The sequence below is a fragment of the Uloborus diversus genome, chromosome 5 (genome assembly GCF_026930045.1).
Source record: "Uloborus diversus isolate 005 chromosome 5, Udiv.v.3.1, whole genome shotgun sequence".
NCBI classification, from domain to species: Eukaryota; Metazoa; Arthropoda; class Arachnida; order Araneae; family Uloboridae; genus Uloborus; species Uloborus diversus.
In genome coordinates, this window is record NC_072735.1 from 142,450,285 (window position 1) to 142,470,599 (window position 20,315).

General features: G+C 32.1%; 1 protein-coding gene across 1 annotated transcript in view; it reads right to left on the reverse strand.

Moving 5' to 3' along the window:
• LOC129223172 (1-phosphatidylinositol 4,5-bisphosphate phosphodiesterase classes I and II-like) overlaps positions 1-20,315 on the reverse strand; it is a 48,718-nt gene that overhangs the window by 10,895 nt on the left and 17,508 nt on the right. The window contains exons 10-17 of the mRNA XM_054857739.1: positions 17,825-17,979; positions 14,622-14,786; positions 10,417-10,516; positions 9,373-9,477; positions 6,958-7,049; positions 5,900-6,113; positions 3,783-3,851; positions 3,071-3,192 (exon numbers count right to left, since the gene is read on the reverse strand). Of these exons, the coding sequence (XP_054713714.1) occupies positions 3,071-3,192; positions 3,783-3,851; positions 5,900-6,113; positions 6,958-7,049; positions 9,373-9,477; positions 10,417-10,516; positions 14,622-14,786; positions 17,825-17,979 (1,022 nt within the window). The remainder of the gene's footprint in view (positions 1-3,070; positions 3,193-3,782; positions 3,852-5,899; positions 6,114-6,957; positions 7,050-9,372; positions 9,478-10,416; positions 10,517-14,621; positions 14,787-17,824; positions 17,980-20,315) is intronic.

Sequence of the window (20,315 nt, forward strand, 5' to 3'; positions counted from 1 at the left end):
CTTCAAAAAATAGACATATATTGGCTGTGCGGTATGTAAGCAAGACCACGTGCAGCAAGGAACTTGACCTATATGTAGCATTTTTTTTTTATTTATTTCCCTAAACAACCCATGAAAAAAAAGGAAAAAAAAACTCTAAAAAGCAATTTCCAGACTTTAATCCAACGCTTTTAAAGAAACACTAAAAAAACAAGTACCGACACTTTCTGGTAATAATTACCCATTGTTGATTAAAAACAACAGTAAATGAATGACAGCCGAAAAAGAAATAAAATTGCTGCATTCGCAATGTTTCAGACGGCTTTTTTAAAAAATGAATGTAATAAGCCTACAAGAAATTAAAAAGCAAAATTTTATCTACATTCATTCATTCTGCATACAACAGTCAATAAAGAAACAAACTTTTTGCAAAATTGCGTTCACAAAACTAGCCATTCACGAAACTGGAGATTGCAAAAACAAAACTCCTCATACGAAAATATGAACATCACACATTTCTGACCATGAACATGCTTGTTACGTTTGATATTCCTAATTTTTCATTTTAAAACGCTTATTTTCAAAAAATAAATGCTGGAAAAATGTTCCCTTTTTCCCCGGAAAATGGGAAGCATACTTATAAGTGAATATTTTTTAACCTTAGAAGGAAAAAATGGAGGCAATTTTTATGAATTGTAGTAACTTCTTTGCTAAAATAATCGCCGTTTTGTACAATTTATTGCAAAATAGTAATTTTTGGCTACTTTGGCTAAAATAGTCGCCATAGTCGCCTTTGCTACAAAATAGTTGCTTTAGTCACCCATGGCAGCCTTGCATGCTTTTACGTAATGGCATGATTTCAATGAATGGTTTGTATGAAAATATCACAATTCAATAAAGCTGGATTTTGTTCTGTTTTTGAGAATTTGATTCATTAAAGCGTTGATTCAAATAGCCATTGTCCACTGTATTTTCATAAAACTTTCCATTGGGTAAAAATAGCTTTGCATCAAGCTGCTTTGATAAAATTTGTTTGATAATTCCTCTTTGCACATTTTGTTTTCTCCACGCAGATATTGAAGGAGTTGACACTAAATTAATTTAAATAGCGTATTAAAAAAGGCCGTACAAATTATAAAAAGATGGGGGAAACTGGCATAATTTACAATTGTTTGCATATACAGTAGAACCACGTTTATCGGGCCTTCATTTATCCAAATCTCCAGGTTATCTCGGTCAAATCTATGGATTTTTTTTAAAATTATGTTCACATAGAAAATTTTAAGTTATGATAGCTAAGAATGTAACTATGAGTATGTGGAACATTTGTTTTTTTTATTTTGATTAAATTAACAAATCCTGCATAATTTGAACAATGAATTATGGTATAACACCAACACCACTGTACCTAAACTATAATAATAAAGCGTTTGACTGACTGCTTTTTTTCAACAACACACATATTTGAATTAAAAGACAGTGGACCAATTCTTAGTTATTAATCATGTAAAAAATGTTGTAATCTTTTTTCTACGTGTTTTAAACAGTTTTAAGTTCTTTTGATACACAATCAGGGTTGCTAACCTTGTAAGAACTATTTGAGGAGCATCTGTGGTGATTTTGAAATTTTGCGGAGCAGCTCGGTATTTTGTATATAGATCAATATAAAAAAATTTAAAACTCTTATTAAAATTGTTTTTGAGCTTTGATAATCATGCTAAGCACTGGCATAAAAACAATTATTTCTAAATTAATAAAACAGCTTTAAACACTATGTCACAATTTGAGTAGAAGCATCTTTGATTTCCCATATTTACATGTCTGTCATAATAAACTAGTAAAATATAATACAAATGAATTTAATTACATTAAAATCTTTGGTAAGCCTAGTCAGAATGGAGACCAAACAGGAAATGCGGAGCAAAATTACTTCTTTGCGGAGTTGCGGAGTTTCACTATTTTTGCGGAGCAGTTGGCAACTCTGCACAATAGTTTTTTGTCGAACTCTGCTTATTTAACAATTTGCTTTGCTTATTACCCAGATTGTTCAGAGGTTGAGCTGCACCTGTTTTTTGCATAGTTTTTAATTTCAAGTACTTACAAGATAAAGTTTGAAGGGATTTTCAACTTCTAATTTAACATTACAACTTGAATAAGCTACAGTTATCTCTATGATAAATTTGGAATTCTATACATTAAACTTGTCCCCCACCCCACACTTCTCTTTTCCCTCCCTCTCTCTCCTTTCTTTCAAAAAGTACCAAAAAGCAACCCTGCCATTTTTCAAAATATCCCTACATACAATTTCAAAAAGAATTATCAAAAATAAGAGAAAAGCATAAGATACAGCTCACATTTTAAAGCAATTTTGTAAATTTTGAGAATATGAAATGCAGATTTAACAACTAACCTTACTAAGAAGAGAAAATGATCCCATGAAAAACAGGGTTAGTAATTTTAATTCTAAACATATCTTTAGCATCAGCATTATACAGGGTGTCCTGAAATAGACCAACTGTTTTAAAAAATTTATAACAGGAAAACGGTTAATGATAAAAAAATAATTCTTGCAGAAAATTCAAGTGGGGGGGGGCATAAGTTTTGTCCCCCAGAGTTCCAAATTTTTGTTCAAGAATCTTCAAATAGATGGCGCTGCAGATCGTAAAATCGTAAATAAAAGAAAGATAAAAGATTATATTTTAGTTTTTGGAAAAATGTTTTTATTAAACAAAATTACACAACATTTTCAAAATGTCAGCTGCCAGCTGCAACCAGATGTCACAAGCGCAGGAAAAATCGGTGAATTTCAATCCTTCTTTTGTGATTTAAGGGCTTACTATCTGCAGCGCCATCTATTAAAAAAATTTGAAGTAAATTTGGAACTCTGGGGGAAAAAAGTTTGTGGTCCACCACATGAATTTTCTGCAAGAATTTGTGTTTTGTCATTAACCGTTTTCTTGTGAAAATATTTTGAAATCTGTCAGTCTATTTCAGGACACCCTGTATTCACTGATTATAATTTTTTAATCAATGCACTTGTTAGAAACAAATAAGCAGAGGCAAAGAAAACAGCTCAATCAATATAACATACTTTTTCATGCTTCTTTCTAAGAGCCTGGAGGTCTTTCTCTAATTTAGTTAAAACTTTTTGGACTGCTTTTTGCTCTTTTATTTTTTCTAAGGATTCTGCCGAAACATTTGCTTCTTCTGATTCTGTAAAATAAAATTACAAGTAAGTGCATAGATAAATGAATACAATTCCTACCTTTGAAATTTGATAGGGAAACAAATTTTAACGATTAAACATTCAACAGAAATAAAAATTGAAGTACAAATATAGGGAATGCCCAAATACTACATATAAGTATTGTTTTTAAGACTGAGACAATGTTATATCACAACACACAAAAAACAAAAAAAAAAAAAAAAAATGAGCAACAACTGTTTAGTAAGGAACTTTTATGCAGATAATGAGTTTGGAAAACTATTTCATTCTAATCAGATAAGAATAAAACAATTAAGTACATCCAAAAAATGTAAATTTTATATATACAGTAGAACCCCTATTTAAGGATTATCCAGGGGCTGAAAAAAGTTATCATTAAATCAAGGAGCATAGATGCAGAAATGCCTACAAAATCGCAAAGAACTATTCTGAAGCATTAATACTATTTTTTTAGTTGATTTAAATTTATCTACATATTTATTCAACAGTCTTTTGGCGCACAAATGATGTAATACAGCAGCATATTCCATTATACAAAATAAAAAGGTATAATTTCTTATGACTTAAAAAAACTAACCAAGTAAGGAGGGAATTTTCTCTTGAGCATTTTCATCTGATAAGCTTCGAACAGATTGAGCCAAACCTCCTGAAAAAAAATAATAATGAAGTTAACATTTGCAATAGATCAACTAAATTACTACCAGACTTAGTTATAATCCATTGAATAACTTTCTGGAAACAGAAAATCAAAAATGAAAAACTTAGCTAATAAACATTAAACTTATCTTGCTGGATAAGCATGTCAAAAAGAAAAAAAAACAGGTGAAGGAAAGAAATCTGAAAATCTCATACATGAGATTTGTCTTAAATCATTTAAAACTATTTTTCAAAATAAACTATTACATTATTAGTATATGTATTGAATTATTACAGCTGTTTTTGCTGTTATTGTTCTCAATAAAAATATACTGCAAAAAAAGTTCTTATTTCAATGTTTCTTTGAAATAAGCAATTCTGAGAAACTTTTTGCAGATTAAAAAAATATATACAGGTATATGCAGACCACATTTGCATTAGTATATATTTTGTATGTCAGGTGATTACTTCGCTATGGCTGAAGACTAGAGATGTACCGAGTACTCGGTAACTACTCGGTACTCGGACAATTTGCCGAGTACCGAGTACTCGGTACTCGGCCAAATTCTGATCCGATACTCGGCCAATACCGAGTAGTTGCAAAAAATTGAATATTGTCCAACGCAGTACTAAAATTTATTTTAAAAAAAAGAGCAAGCATTATATTCTGCAATCATTTACAATTAAAATTTATAAGTCAAATTCAAATTTTGAGAATAATGAAGTTTGTAATGCTTTAATGGAATAAATCTTTATTTTAATGTCCCCAAAGTTAATAAAACTTATTAATAAAAAATTATGCAAAAAAAGTAAGTATAGAAAATATAGAATTTTTAAATTAAAAATGGATTTTTGCTACAAACAAAAATTAGTTACAAAAAGGATAAAAATACCTTTGCTTTAAAAAAAAGGAAATAAAACAACGTTAAAAGTACAGTGCAGGAACACTGCAGAAACGTGTTTTAGCGTTACAAGGAATTCCTTTTTCAATGCACAAAATGGGAGCTCATGGATTTAAAGGCATCCGACAAAAGTCGAATTTTTTTGTCGAATGTCTTTGTATTCTTTAGCTCACACGTGTCTGCAGTGTTCCTGCACATTTGTTGTATTAAAAAAATTATTTATGTTTGGCGGACTAAAACTATAATTGATTGGTATACAGTGAAACCCCTCCTGACGGACACCCCTCTTATGTGGACAATTTTTAATTCCCCAGTTCCAATGCAAATAACATTATTAAACCCCAATCCTGCGAACACCTCTCTATTGCGGACAAAAGAAATTGTCCTGTTAGTTTCCGCATTAGAGGGATTTTACTGTAATTTGTTTTAATTCCAACTTAATTAATACCTTTTATTTATTTATTTTTAACTTTAAAAATAATTTTTTTTGTAAAATTTTTGACACAAACAAAATTGTTCATATAATGCGTAATTGAATTTCTCAGCAGGAATTTAGTTTTAAAAACTATTATATGGACAAGTAGGTCTATACTACTATTCCAATTAGTTCAAAATTCATCACATGTGTGCCTGTAGTTCTTCTTAAAACATAATTGGTACTTGGTAACTCGGCCGAGTAGTGAAAGGCCGAGTACACGGTACTCGGCCAAAGTGCTACTCGGTACGTCTCTACTGAAGACATCAACAAACCCAGCATTGCTTAGGTCAAATTTGGAGTGATAGTTGCACATTTGTGTTTTGCTGAGCTAGAAATAAAGTTATGCAAAAAATAAAATATTGCATATTTTTATTTTTTGCATTCTGCAAATTTGGCAAATATTGCAACACTGAGATTATTTTTCTTTTCTTCTTATTATTTTTTTATTCAATGATACTTAATTTTTCTTCTTATTAAATGTTATTTAAGTATGATATGTGGGCTTGTGTTCATCATTCAGCAAAACTGGCATCCTTTTGGGAAATTGAACATTTTTCCACCTCCCAAAAATTTTAATTTGGGGTGCAAGTGGCCCTATATTTTCCAATGGTCATTCAGTACATTACTAATTGTAACTTCATATGTCTTAAACAGAAAAAAAAAGCAATCAAATCATACTTCGAAGAGTTTCCTGTCTTTTTAGAGCAGGAATAGTAGCTGGAGAAGTACTGCCAGACTGTGTCATTCGTTGAACATTTCCATTCACTGCATTACACCTGACTGATGGTGCACTACTGTCTGTTTTGTCTTTACTAACAGATGGCTTTGCAATATCAGAGGACCCAATGCTTCCTTTAGCAGGTGATTTATTGGACTCTCTTATATCGAGATTCTAAATAAATAGAAACACAAATTGTTTGGAATTAAATTAAAATTAAGGAAGACTGTACACATTTACCAGAGTACTTTACCATCACTCGACTTTTACTTTCATGTTTAATTATGTCATTTTCATATTGTTAACATAAAACAACAACCAGAAGGAAATTATAATAATTTCAGGCATAATGGATTAAAAAAAAGTCTTGCTTTCAGAAAAACAGAAAAAACCATAAATAAATAAAGGGAGGGGGGCTGTGTCTCATTAGCAATTTAAATATAGCAAGGTGTAATATCAATTTCAGCTTGAGACTCTCAGGTTAAAAAAATAATAATGCAATATTTCTTCAAAATAAATAAATCAATAAATAAAAGCTTTTATACAAAAACATGAACTTACTGACTAAAAATTGCACAACCGAAAATGAACTTATTAAATATCGCCTTTACCATACTAAACTAACGAATGTGAAAAATCCCGTTTTTCAAATTTGATATTTGCCGTAGTACTCAAAAAGGGCTACTGGTTCTAACTACTTCAAGTGAGTTTTTTTACTCTTAAAGTATCTGTAAAAATTAAAACATTGAAAATAACTAATAGCGTCAGGTGGAAAAAAAATATAATCAGTGTTTTGGTTCTACTGAAAAGTGCCAATTTTCACATTCGTTGGTTTAGCACAGTGGCAACGATATGTATTAATTGCAATCCTGAGACTTTTATGAAAACGGTGATAATTACATCTGATAATAATTAAAAATAATAATTTATATTAACTTCCAAAATAACGTAATTGAGCAGAAATAATGAGAAAAGAAAAATCTACAAGTTATTACTTAATTTCAAAATGTTAACTTACTTCAACATCATCTGTTAAGGCTTTCAACTGATCATTGTGTTTTTCAAACAGGGACTGATAAGCTATTGGATTTGCTAAAGCATCAGCTAATTCTGTAAAAAACAATAGCAAAAACACAAGATTAATATCTAAACATTTATAATTGATCAAAACAAAGATTTCATGACACAGAAATGAGACATTAATAAGCAAGTTAAATAAACACATAAAAATAATAAGATATAAGATGAGAAAAAAAGATGTGTTACCAAACAACTGCTTTTTGAATGACTTTGCAAGAGCCATTCAAAAGATTCAAGAAGACTAAGTTTCAACCTACTCTTCAAGAAGACTTTAGTGCTTGCGTTCGACGACCTTGACCGGTCGCTCCCGGTCGGTTGATCACATGACAGCTAATGACCTCAAACGAGTAACACACAGTGAAACAATACTTATTATTGGTCAAAAATGTCATTTGCTAGAAACAACCAATCAACAGCTTAAATTGCGGTCAACCGGTAGTTCATAGAATGCTGCGGTTATTCACCGGTCGACCAGTTGAGCTTGTCGAACGCAACCTAGGTTTCAACCTGTTGCTCTTATTAGTATGCATGATAAGGTAGTGCAAAGTTTACTGAATATGATTCACAATATTAATCTCATTTTGCAGCTCAAGGATGTATTAAAGGGAAGAGGGGAGGGGACAAAGAAGCACACTATAATCCTTACTAATAATAAAGCTGAAAGTCTCTCTGTCCGGAGGATGTCTGGATGTCTGTGACGCACATAGCGCCTAAACCGTTCGGCCGATTTTCATGAAATTTGGCACAAAGTTAGTATGTAGCATGGGGGTGTGCACCTCGAAGCGATTTTTCAAAAATTTGATGTGGTTCTTTTTCTATTTCAATTTTAAGAAAAAAAAAATCATAAGATGGACGAGTAAATTACGAAATTATCATAACGTGGAACCGTAAGATGGGTACAAGCCAACTGGCGAGAAAATTCACCATACATTATTTGTAAATATACAGGCGAACCAAAAGACCTTTTGATTTTTCTATTACAGGCAAAGCCATGCGGGTATCACTAGTTACTAATAATAAAGGTCAAAGTCTCTCTGTCTGGGTGTCTGTGACGCGCATAGCGCCTAGACCGTTCGGCTGATTTTTATGAAATTTGGAACAATGTTAGTTTGTAGCATGGGGGTGTGCACCTCGAAGCGATTTTTCGAAAATTCGATTTTGTTTTGTTTTTTTTTTCTCTTTCAATTTTAAGAACATTTTCTGGAGCAAAATTATTAAAAGATGGACGAGTAAATTACGAAATTAGCATGACGTAGAATGGGAGAGCGAATGAACATAGCCAATTGGTGAGAAATTCGTCATTTATTATTTGTAAATATACAGGCGAACCGAATGACCTTTGTATTTTCAACTACGGGCAAAGCCGTGCGGGTAACACTAGTACCACTATAATTCACATGCTCTTGAAATAAATCTAGAATTGCCATTAGTGAATTCTGATTTAAATATTTTAAAACTTAAATTTGGAAAGTTCTCATAACAATTGGCTTAGGTCCTCCCAGGGTAAATTCATGTATGCACTCCTGTTGTAGCTTAATTGAGGATACTATATGCTTCTAGTATTATTCCTCATATATAACAGCTGATATTTGTTCCAGAGTTTTAATGATGGAATTAATGCAAAAGTCCCTCTCCTCTTCCCTACATAAAGTATGCTAGTGCAAGTCAGTTCACGTGCTTTGAGTACAATCAGGCAACAGTTTGATCTTCAGAATGGGTTGCAATGACAGTTGCAGTAAGAGTTATTGTAAGAGAATCCTCAAAAATTACATAGTCAAACAATCTAAAGAAAAAATGAATGTAGTAGATTCAAAATAAACTCAGATAAAAAAAAGAGGGAACTGAACCTTTGCACTACATATCTTTAGGAAAACAAAGACTGTACAGATTTGCCCTCTACTTAGAGGTTAGTGTACAAATACGATTACAATTATTTTGGTCTAAAAATGAGAAACAAAAATAATAAATCAACTGATTTGCTTAAAAGAGAGCTTCTCTCCTATATAAAAGTTTTATGTTCCATTCATAAAAATTGTATACCTTAAAACTAAGTTTAACTTTCTTAAATATTATCTACACTTGTACCAACTTATATTAATACACGTGAAAGCAAAAAGTACTTTTCGGATAAAAAATATGTTTTACACCATCTTATTTTATTTCTTCATTTACTTATTTTGTATTGTTTTTAAATTTACAGTATTAATTTGCATAATAAAATTTAAAAAATCAAATATTTTATGTCACTATATTACCTGCTAAAATAAAAACAACATACCCAAGTAAATTTGTGAATACATAATTATTCAAAATGTTAGGACAACACAGAGAAAGATATGTGAAAACAAATTACCAGACATATTATCAGGAATGTAATCTGTAACAGTTATTCGAACAAACAATGTGTGGAATTGAAGAGGCTGACCGGACTCATTTCTCAGAGATATATGACGGTACCCTATATTAAAAATTGCATTGAAATTAATACAATTGCAGAGAAAAAAGTTAGTTTAAAATTTTATTTTTACAGCAAAATTCTTGAAAACATTGTTTTTGATAAGTACATCAACTTGAAATGAATTGTAAAGCACATTAAAGAAAACAGCTATTTCATTTAGAAAGAGAATAACACAAAGTCAGAAGCTGATTATTGCAGAAATAATGTATAGGTAAAAGTTATCAATAATAAACTTTTAGCTGAGAAAATATACCGACTTGCCAACCCGAGGGGATTTTGTATTGTGACTTTATATTATAAATTGTTCAATGCGAGTTATTATGCTTTTTTTTTTTTTTTTTTTTTGGAGTCAAACAGACAAATTATTGTTTTATGTGAAATATTTACTACTTGTATATATTGTGCTATTTTGTAAATATAAATATTATAGTTTAATACAGATTTATGTGTTTGTACTTCAAATTGTACTGATTTAATAATACTGCGGACAGTGCCTTTGGTGTTCTTTAGTGTTGACTTCTTACTAACTCATGCTGAACTATAATCTACAACTTCTTAATGTTTGTGATTGTCATTTGTAATTTATCTTGTATGTGTAACTTTATTTTATTTTGCTTACTGTTTGCTATGTATGTGTGTTTGTTAATAAATCTTATCTTACCTATCTTATAATATTACGTCTCAATATAACACATAAACAGAGTCAAATATCACTCTGCCTTATTACAAAAAAAAAAAAAAACTAGAATTAGAAAACTTGCATTTTTATCCAAGAATTCTGCACAAACCAAACATGTTGTAGCAAAACACTGCATTAAGTAACCAAGTTAGTTTAGAAATTGGTGATGTATGATTTGATTATTGACACATTAGAAGATATACAATACAGAAATCAAATTACAAGGAATGAGAGAAACATGCATGGAAATAATAACTTACCAGGCCTTAGCCCCACTACAGGCAAAACACGATGCCCAATAAATCTTCCATTATCTTCATATACAGCAATTCGTAAACAAGCAAGATCAGGTAAAACTACCTACAAAAATTTAAGAATTCTGAACAAAAGCATTTTTTTTTCTTTAAATTTTACCTCAAGTCTTTTATCATTTGAAACATACACTGTACTCCCGATTATCCCTACACGGATTATCCGGTTTGCGGATTATCCGTGCAGTCAAAAATTGAATTAGTTTTAGGCCAAAAATTATGCCAAATTTTATTACATATTTCATTTTCAAGTATTACTTTTTGTATTAGCAGAGTATCGTAATTAAACCCAAAGTATTTTATGTACCTCTGTCTACTTTACTTATAGTCTCCAAGTACACACTTTTCTGCGTGCTTGGTCGTTTTTGGGTTATCCATGTTTTTCGATTATCCGTGTACACTAGGGTCTCCCAAGATATAATGGAGGAAAAAAAAATTGTGAAATCGAATGCGCATACCCTCCATATTTTTTTTATTTCACCTCAGAAACATGAGAAAAAAGTTTTATTACAATGAAATAAAGGGAACCCGTGCCGACTTGAGGTCAAAGTTGGACCTGAAATCTTGTACGGCGACTACAGTGGAATGATTGCTAACTGTACAATTACTTACTACACACGACAATTTAATTAAAGCAAATATTTACAACAATATTATCCAACAAGAAACATTTCAACACATATTTTCGTTTCAATGTTTGATTTTTGCAGTCAGGATAGATTGTTTTTGTTCCACATCAGCTGTTAGCAAACCACGAAAATTGTGCATCATTTTTACCGCTCTTTCATCGACATTGTTTACTGCTGTAAACATTGAGACAGTCTTTTTCACATCAAGAAATGAAATATTATTGACCATACTATAAATGCTGAATGAATTTTTGTAGAGCAGCTTTTGAGATAATTGTGTTCAGATTTTCATACGCTTTCAAAGATTTCAAAAGCACAAATCTTTGTTGGGTGCTTTGACTGCCAAAATGCATTGAAGGCATAGTTTCACGTATATTGTCAATACAAACAAGCAGACATCAAACAATGCTTCATTTTCCTTCATATCTAATTTTAGTTGTGAACTAAATAGTAATAGTTTTAAGGAGTAAATCGCTCGAGCCATCCATCGAGCTTGGTGCATGGCTCCCGGTGGTTGTATTTTAAATTCATTTTCTGTATCTCCACCTTAACAAGAAGTTCTGTCTAGAATTAGACGAGCCTACTTTCCCGTATACCCCCTTACTACTTTCTAGTACCTGATCAATATTCTCAAAAATAGCTAAAATCGCAAATTTTTTCAAACATATTTTTAAAATATTTAAGCTGATTTCTAGGAATTGGATGCGTAAAAAAAAAAAAAAAAGCAGCAATTTTTAAACAAAGCAGCTAATACACTTTTTTCCATTTTAAAAAAATCTTTAACAGCTTTCAAAACGAAAAAATAATAATTAAAATTAATAAGCTCATTAAAATAAATACATCATATCAAAAAAAATCGTTTCTTTTTCCCCTGTAGCCAAAATCGTTTCTTTTTCCCCTGTTGCACTTACTAAAATGAAAAAAAAAAACATTAAAATGTCACCTTAAAGAAATAATTTTCTTTGTCTGCCAAAAAAAAAAAAATCGTCTGCGCATATCTTTATGTAGAAACATAAATGACTTTGAGTTTATTCGCCAAAAACTGAATACCTAAATTTAAACTTTAGCGTGAAAATAAAAACAAGTCATATCAACAATAAGTATTTCACAGTTAAAACCATAGCGTCGGAGTCGGAGTCGAATATCCAAGAATCGGAGTCAGTCATTTGTCCTCCCTGTATAAATTTTTGCCAAAGCAACGAAGTCAGAGTTGAAGTCGGGGAGTCGGAGTCCGATTAATTGTCGGGCACAGGAGTCGGAGTCGGAGTCAGGTGCCTCTAAATTCTCGGAGTCGGAGTCTGGAATTTGGCGTCAAGAGCTATTTACAACAAACTTTGTTTGAAGTAAATCCGCCTTCAAGTACGGAATCTACATTGACTTTCAGTTTCCCCGTAGGCGCTAATGTTAAGGGATTTGAACTGTTCAAAATTGAACGGAAAATTGTTCAAATGAAAAAGATATTTTATATACAAGTTTTTCATCAAAAGCTTTTTCCCACAAAGTTTGTTTGAAGCAAATTTGCCTCATAGTTCGGAATTGCCTTGAATTTCCCCGTAGGCGCTACTGTTAAGTTTTTTTGAACTGTTCAAAATTGAACAAAAAATAGTTCAAATCGAAAAGTGAAATATGGGAGTGAGGTGTCCTCACCGAGATCTTTCGAACAAAAAAAAGTTTGTTCGAATCGGACTATTCATTCAAAAGTTATTAGGGATGGGCAGACAGACGACCGACAGACCGACGGACCGACAGACAGACCGACAGACATTTTTCCCCATCTCAATACCCTACTGTTCAATTTTTAATTTTTCGATATTTATTTAATTATTTTATTTATTTTTGACTTTTTTTTGTTTTTCGCGATATTTTTAAGATGCATTAAGCCTTCTTTCATGATTTTTTCTTCCTTTTCTGACTTTTACTGGGAAAGTAGGCTAAAAATGATATACAGTTCTATCACCTCTTGATAGTCATCCATGACTGTAACATTAGTAAGTTCAGCACGGTAAAAGCCAAGTAAATTTTCCACATTCAGGTACAGTTCGGAACAACTCAGCAGCTCCTCTATAGCACTGTATTTTAGTGGGATCGATCAGTTCATATACACGATGGCAGATGGCAAAGGAAAGCATTTCTCTATCAAATTTTTGCTCAAGAATAGTGCAAGCACCACTTAATGAACCTGTTTTGGAAGCTGTAGTATCACAACAGAGAATTTGAACTTTGTCTTTGAGATTCCAATCTAAAACTGCCTTTCAAAAAGCCGGTGCCTGTTCTTTTCCTGTAGAATTATCCAGTTTAGGCACAGCAATGAGTTGTTTTTCACATCCTTATGAAATAACTAAAGGTAAGCGATTCTTTTTTTGATTTTTCAGCACTCAAAGCAGGCAACAGTTTCCCATCCCAATGTAAATTCACTACACCCGGTACCCTCATACTGAAGCCCTTTCCTCTTTGTAAGCCAATATTTTATACACTCCACCTAAGTGAGAGTGTCGGTCGGGCTCACTTTGGAATTGTAAGAAAATCCCATCTTCCTCTATTTTGATTAACTGAAGTGCATCAGCATGTGCACTTCAGTCGAATAAATAGTTTAAATTACTCTCAAATTCTTGTTACCACTGCCTGAATACTTCTTGCAGTTTCTTTGCATATTTTGTAAGTCTCTCCAAATTTGATACAGGTTTTTAAGTTTATTCACACAATTTGGCAACGACTTGGTGGGAATGCGTACCTTTTCCCAAAAAATCATACATTCCCGAATAGCGAGATTTGCCCTTTGATTGATGGTTAAATTTACTTCTCGAATGTTATAAAACAAAACAGACAGAACTTGTCCGTTAGAGGGAAGTTTTAAACCCCGTAATTTGGTGTTTTACGACTACTATTAAAAATACCCTCTTTTTTAGAACTACGCAATTCCACTACCATGTTTCGTTCCCTATGGAAGACTGCGCTCGCTGACCGGAGTGTATTCATACTGACACGTTTGACGGTTTGCACATTGCCGCGGATAAGCAACCAACATATGTTTTTCTGCTTTGATTTGTTTTCTGTGCACCATTTACAGCTGTTTTGAGCTTTGCAATGTATTGCGATGCCAGCGTTCGTTTGCTGAGGAATATAGGCGATATCTACACGTTTAGGTCTTTAGGCGCAAGTCGGCACGGGTTACGGTGCTTCAAATGGCATGAAACTTTTTTTGCAACGGTTTTGATATAAAAGGAAAAAAATAAGAGGTTATGCGTTTAAAAAAAAAATTACTTTCATATTTTTGGGACACCCTAGTGCATACCCTTGCATTAATTAGCACGGATAATCTGGAGAACAGTGTATTTCATTGTACTTAAGGCAATGCATTAAATTTTAGGCAGTAATGACAGAATTAAACAAAAAGAGCAAACATAAATGGTTCAACATTTACGTGTAGAACCTGAAAACAAAAAGGCATATAAAAAGAAATATTTTATGAAATTTACCATTAGTGCAGATAAAATTAGAAGAAAAATGCGATGAAATAAAAGTTACCTTTTTAAAAACAAATGGATCATCTTCATACATAGGATTAATTCCATTATTTGGAACTGTTTTTGTTCGAAACTTTCTCCTGACAGTGTCTGCAGGTAAACCATACATATCCACCTCTACATATGTACCAACTCTTTTATCTGACAACAACTGACCAGAAATAATCTGAAAAAAGAGAACATGTTGTCAAAGCAATTTTTTGTGACTGCTTAAGACATAGTTAAATGATAAAGAAGTAGATTATTAGATCATAAAAATGAACATATAATGCAAATAAAAATATGCTGTTTACTGAGTCTGAAATGCATACATAATTCTAAAAGATGCAGAATTTGTACTCATTGAAGACAAAAATGGATAACTTAATTGATGAACAAAAAAATTTCCGACAAATTAACAAATAGTGTACATTTACTTTTGAGGAGAATGTAAAAGCAAACAAAGAGCAGGGAAACAACACCAAAAATTGCAAAATATATGTGTTTTAGAATGGGGTTGTTTCCTCCAGTCAAAAGTACTACTTTTAGTCACTGATATTGATGGAATAAGCAAATAATAATAATAATGATGACATGGAGCGCTCTGTTAACCATGTTTCCACTTTATGATAATCAAGAAATGAATTAAATATTGCACTCTATGCTTATTATCATTACATCATGGCAATCATACTCATATCATTGCCAGTACACATGAGTAAAGATGCGAATTAAATATTGCACTGTGTGAATGGCATCAGTAAAGGGCATTTCATCATTTGTGATGTCATCGGCAGAAGTTTAAACAATGAAAGTGCAACAATTTTTTTAAAAAATTTAATATTAAACTTTGTCAAATTATTTAAAAAATGGTCAGATCCTATGTTTTTAAGCATGCTCTTTCAGAAAAAATACTTTTAAAATTTTGGAAACAACTCCATGTTTTGTAACACAAAAGAAGTTTTGTTAGCGTTCTGTGCAGTATAATGTTGTTCTCTTCATGTTTACAAACATCACATTTTCAAACAAGTAACATAACGGAAAAGTATATTAGCAAAAATGGAGCAAAAATTCCCAACAGACTATTTCTACATTAAAATAATTCATTATAAACTTAAATATTTTTCATTCAAGAAATAACTTCAACATTTTACAATTAACTGCTTGTAATGCACTACTATTAATAGCCATTAAATAATCAAACAACTTCATGAGTATGCTATGTTTTATATCACTTGAATAATTTGGAGTATCAAAACGTATTTTTGCACTATGAAACAGGGGTAGCCACCAGGGAGTCATGGTGCAGACTACACTACTTGAAAGTTTTAGGGGAGTCAAGAGTCTTGAGAGAGAGTGGGGGTTCTTGTAGGTTCATTGCATTGCACCTTCTTTCTTTGGCAAGCACCTCTGCTATCAGATGACATTTTGATGTGTTCGGAGTCGGGAAAAAATTTTAGGTTCCAAGCAAATAATTTCTCAAGAGCTTATGAGAAAATTCAGTGTAAAATGACTGCTGAAAGATTCTTGATCTGAATCTAGTTGCAAAAGATTTTTTTTTTGAGCAATCACGATTGCTTATTGTCTTCACTTGACAGTCTTTGGCGTCTGGTTCCTTTTTCAGCTTGGACCAGGGGCCTCTGCAGCACCACCGCCCCCCGGCCTGTGCAGGCGGCGCGGCTGCTCCGGCCCTGAGCTATCCGCTTCTCCTGATCGGAGAGGTCCATGTACTACACACACGCACGCTCACACACACGACTTCACGCACATACACTCACACATGCCTACGTGCACACACACAGGTCTACGCACACACACAAGCCTATAGCCTACACACTTCACATAACTATGCACACGTAATCGCACAGGAGGAGAGGCAAGCTTGGGGGTACAGGAGCCGTTTCTAGAAAGAATAACTCCAATGAATAGGGTCCTGTCGCAGTTCGTGATTGCGAAAAATATAATTTGAATTCAAAATTTCAGAATTCAAATTAATTTTTTTTTTTAATTACCTGAGCGACCTGGTGACTGGGATTTCTCAGACCCTGTTCATAACTAGATACTTCACTTGCCAAATTGATTGAGCTCCATATGACAAAAAGTTGACAGAAGTGATGAAGAAGATAGTGTTATCTGTAGGAGTGAATGGGCCCTTGTGTTACATTTTCTGCCATCGCAGGATCAGAAATGTATTGAACCAAAAGTTTAATATAAATTCACATTCTAAGCATTGATTAAGCACTATTAAAGCAGAAATGAGGATTTTTTTAAAAAGTGGAATAAATCGATTTGGCAACTGAGGCGCCCAACCAGGGCCGGATTTGGAAGTGTGGAGGCCCCGGAGCAACGAAGGAGTGGAGGCCCCTAATCAGGGTTCAAAAAGATCATATTTTTGAAAATATCTGATACTTTGATATATATCCGATATTTTTGACCCGTGAAAGTTAGGATATTCTGTAAAAATTTTATTGTGGGGGCCCCTTTGTTGTGGAGGCCCCGGGGCAATTGCCCCCCTGCCCTCCCCCTAAATCCGGCCCTGCATCCAACTATTAGTTACTATGACTAATTTTTTGGGAAAAGTTTAAATGCACTCATAAAAGTTTTCATTTTAATAAATACTCATAATGAAAGTTTCAGCAACACATTACATTGTGAGTGCATACTTTCAAACAATAATTTAAGATTTTTCTACATTTTCACAATTCATGGTTATTATTAGTTCATAAGTGGGGGATGAAATTATTCAACACACACCAAATTAATTATTATGTATTTTTAATAACAATAATAATTTAGTGTCTTTCAAGTAAATTAAGAACTTTGAAGTAGTGTTTGAAAATTTTAAAGATTTATAAGGACATGAAAATCCTGAAAATTTAATTCCCTTCTTTATCCACAAACTAAGTTCCTTTGAGTAACTCAAGGAATGTAGCACCGTAATAAACATTCAATATTGTAATAATGTCTAAAAGTAAAATTTAAAATATATTTAACACTTTTTAAATACAACAGTTAACAATTATTGCAAGGTAATCAGGCAATAAGAAAATCAAATAACTTAACAGCATATAAATGAAAGATAAAAAGGTTTTTGCCGAAGTATTTCAAATTTTAAAATAAAACAAAAATTTAAAACTTGAAACAATAAATTCCTAAACTCTAAAAATAAAACTATAAGTTGAATACTTATTGAAGATATGCACAAAGTTAGAGCACTGGACATACCTTTACAGTAACAGTACCAGCTATGATTCCATCTACTGTTGATTCCGTGAAAGGATCAAATTTTCGGTCCTTTCTACGCATAAAATTAGGTTTTAAAAGATATCCACTCATTCCATTATACTCGAAAATTCCCAGGTTAAGCTGCATGCCAAGATCTAAAAGTAATTTTTAAAATAATAGTTTACCTTTGTAATAATTATAAGCACAAAACTCAAATCTATAATCAAAGAGAAAAATTATAATGAAAAATGAATATGTTTCTGACAAGTTACAATTTTTGGAATGAACGATTCCAACCAAATTTTAGTTTTTATAATTTTTTATTTAGTTATTTTTCCCCCAATATCTATGCTATATTGTTGATAACTACATGCTTTTTAAAGTCTAATAAAAGCATAAATTTTAAGTTTTTTTTTTTTAAATTTTTGATTCACACTAAAGTATCCCATAAAAATAAGTCTACTAAATCATAATAATTTAATTGCTACTCCAAAATACATACAGCAATCATCTAAAAATAATTATCCATGCAGTATGAAATGAGCACAAGTGCAATATTAAATAAAAGGTAGCGTGAAAAAAATTAAAGTTAAAAAATAAGAGAACTATTTTTTAAAGTCAACAAAATGAAATCAAACAATATATTCCAAGTGTACATCGAAATATATTTAATATAAATATATTTAGTATGAGAAAATTGTAAGGTAGACATAACGAAAATTAAAAAGAATAATGATTCATAATAAATATATCCATAGGCCTAGACAGAGTGGGGATGGGAGAAGCAACAGTTCCTTTCTAGATTCAAGATTTTTTAGTTCTTTTTCTTGGCATTACTTGTTTTTCTAAACTAAAATTTGCATATCTGACACGAACGAATTTTTCCTCTCCTTCATTTAGGTCCAACTTTCTCAATTGTTAATTATCTCAAGATGGTTTACAGTTAATAAAAGGTAGTATTAAGCCAAGAGGAAAAAATCTTCAGAAATGATAGCTCCATCAAGCCTGAAATTAGTAGTTATGCGACAGATGAGTAATTTTGTCTTCAGAGGCAGAACCAAAGTTTTTTTCTGCGGAAGCATTGGTTCATAAATGTGAAACCAAAGATTCAGTGGGGGGAGGGGCTAAAACTACCCTTTGGTTTTGCTTCTACTACACTTTCCCTAACTTGAATCCTGGAAATAATTAAATAATACTCTAAAAATGTTTAGATACAGTGAAACTTCAGTAACTTGCCATGCAGAGAACTCAACTACCCCGGTAACTCGACATTAATTTTTCTTATGGTAGGCCCAATGCTATTACAACGGGTGAAAACATCTCTAACTTGACACATTTGCTCCTGCAAATGTGTGCCCCCCCCCCCCCGTAACTCAACATCCAATTGCTATTCTATATAAATATATATATATATAGTCCAACTTTTGCCAACATTCTTTCATATTGACCTTTTCTCAGAATTTAATGGTGCAGTTTCTTGGTCAGTCGATCCTTTTTTGGAGAGCTCTTTTAGAGGATTCCATCTTTTATCCAGGGGAGTCAACCACCACACTGTGCTGTTTGTGCAATTTTAAAAGGGTGGGATAAACATACTCAGGGGAGACCTCTTGAGAACGAAGACACCATGACATGTTTTTCAAACAAGTGTGCGCAGGACTTTTTATTTTTAACAGACCTGACTGACAAGAAGCTTTTATCTCTTTTCAAAAATTATGGATTTATTCAAATAATATTAGTGATTTTATTACGTACTTTAAAAAAAAAAAGAAAAGATAAGAAAAAGAAAATTCATTTACTGGAATTAACCTTCATATGAATGTCAAGAATTAGTACGTAAGTGATAAAGAAACTCTTTAGGAATTAAAACTATGTAACCTCAGTAAGTTGACATCCTTTTAAGTCAACATGCTTTCATGTTCCCTTGGGGTATCGAGTTATCAAGGTTCCACTATATAATAACAAGTGCAAAAACTATCTAATCCAAAAGAAATTGCAAAAACATACAAAAAAAGATGAAACAGAAGAAAAAAAAATGAATTAAAATCATCATCATTTTTACACTCAAAAAAAAAAAAAAAGCAGAATAGTATTTATTACCAGAGAACTAATTTTCTTTTCAAGAATAATTCAGCTTTTATTAATTTATTTAGCATGGCATACGTTTAAAAGATATAAAACTGGTTGTCTCATTCAAGCTCTAATGAAACCACGGCACAATATACTGCTGTGGGAAGGTGCAGTGCAGTATATGCAAAAATGAGTTTTTGAGTTACTTGAAGAAACTCGATTTGGACTCCATATGCAACAATAGCGAAAAGTTGAAATTTGACCTTTTTTTTTTTTTGAGCTTTATTTTCAGCGTAAAATAAATAAGTAAGCTCGTATAATAAAGCTAAAGTAAACCAGAAGACAAAATGGAAAAAAGATGAAAAATGAAAATTTGCACTTTTACCATCCCACAGTAGTATGGCATTATCTAGGTATATTCGCC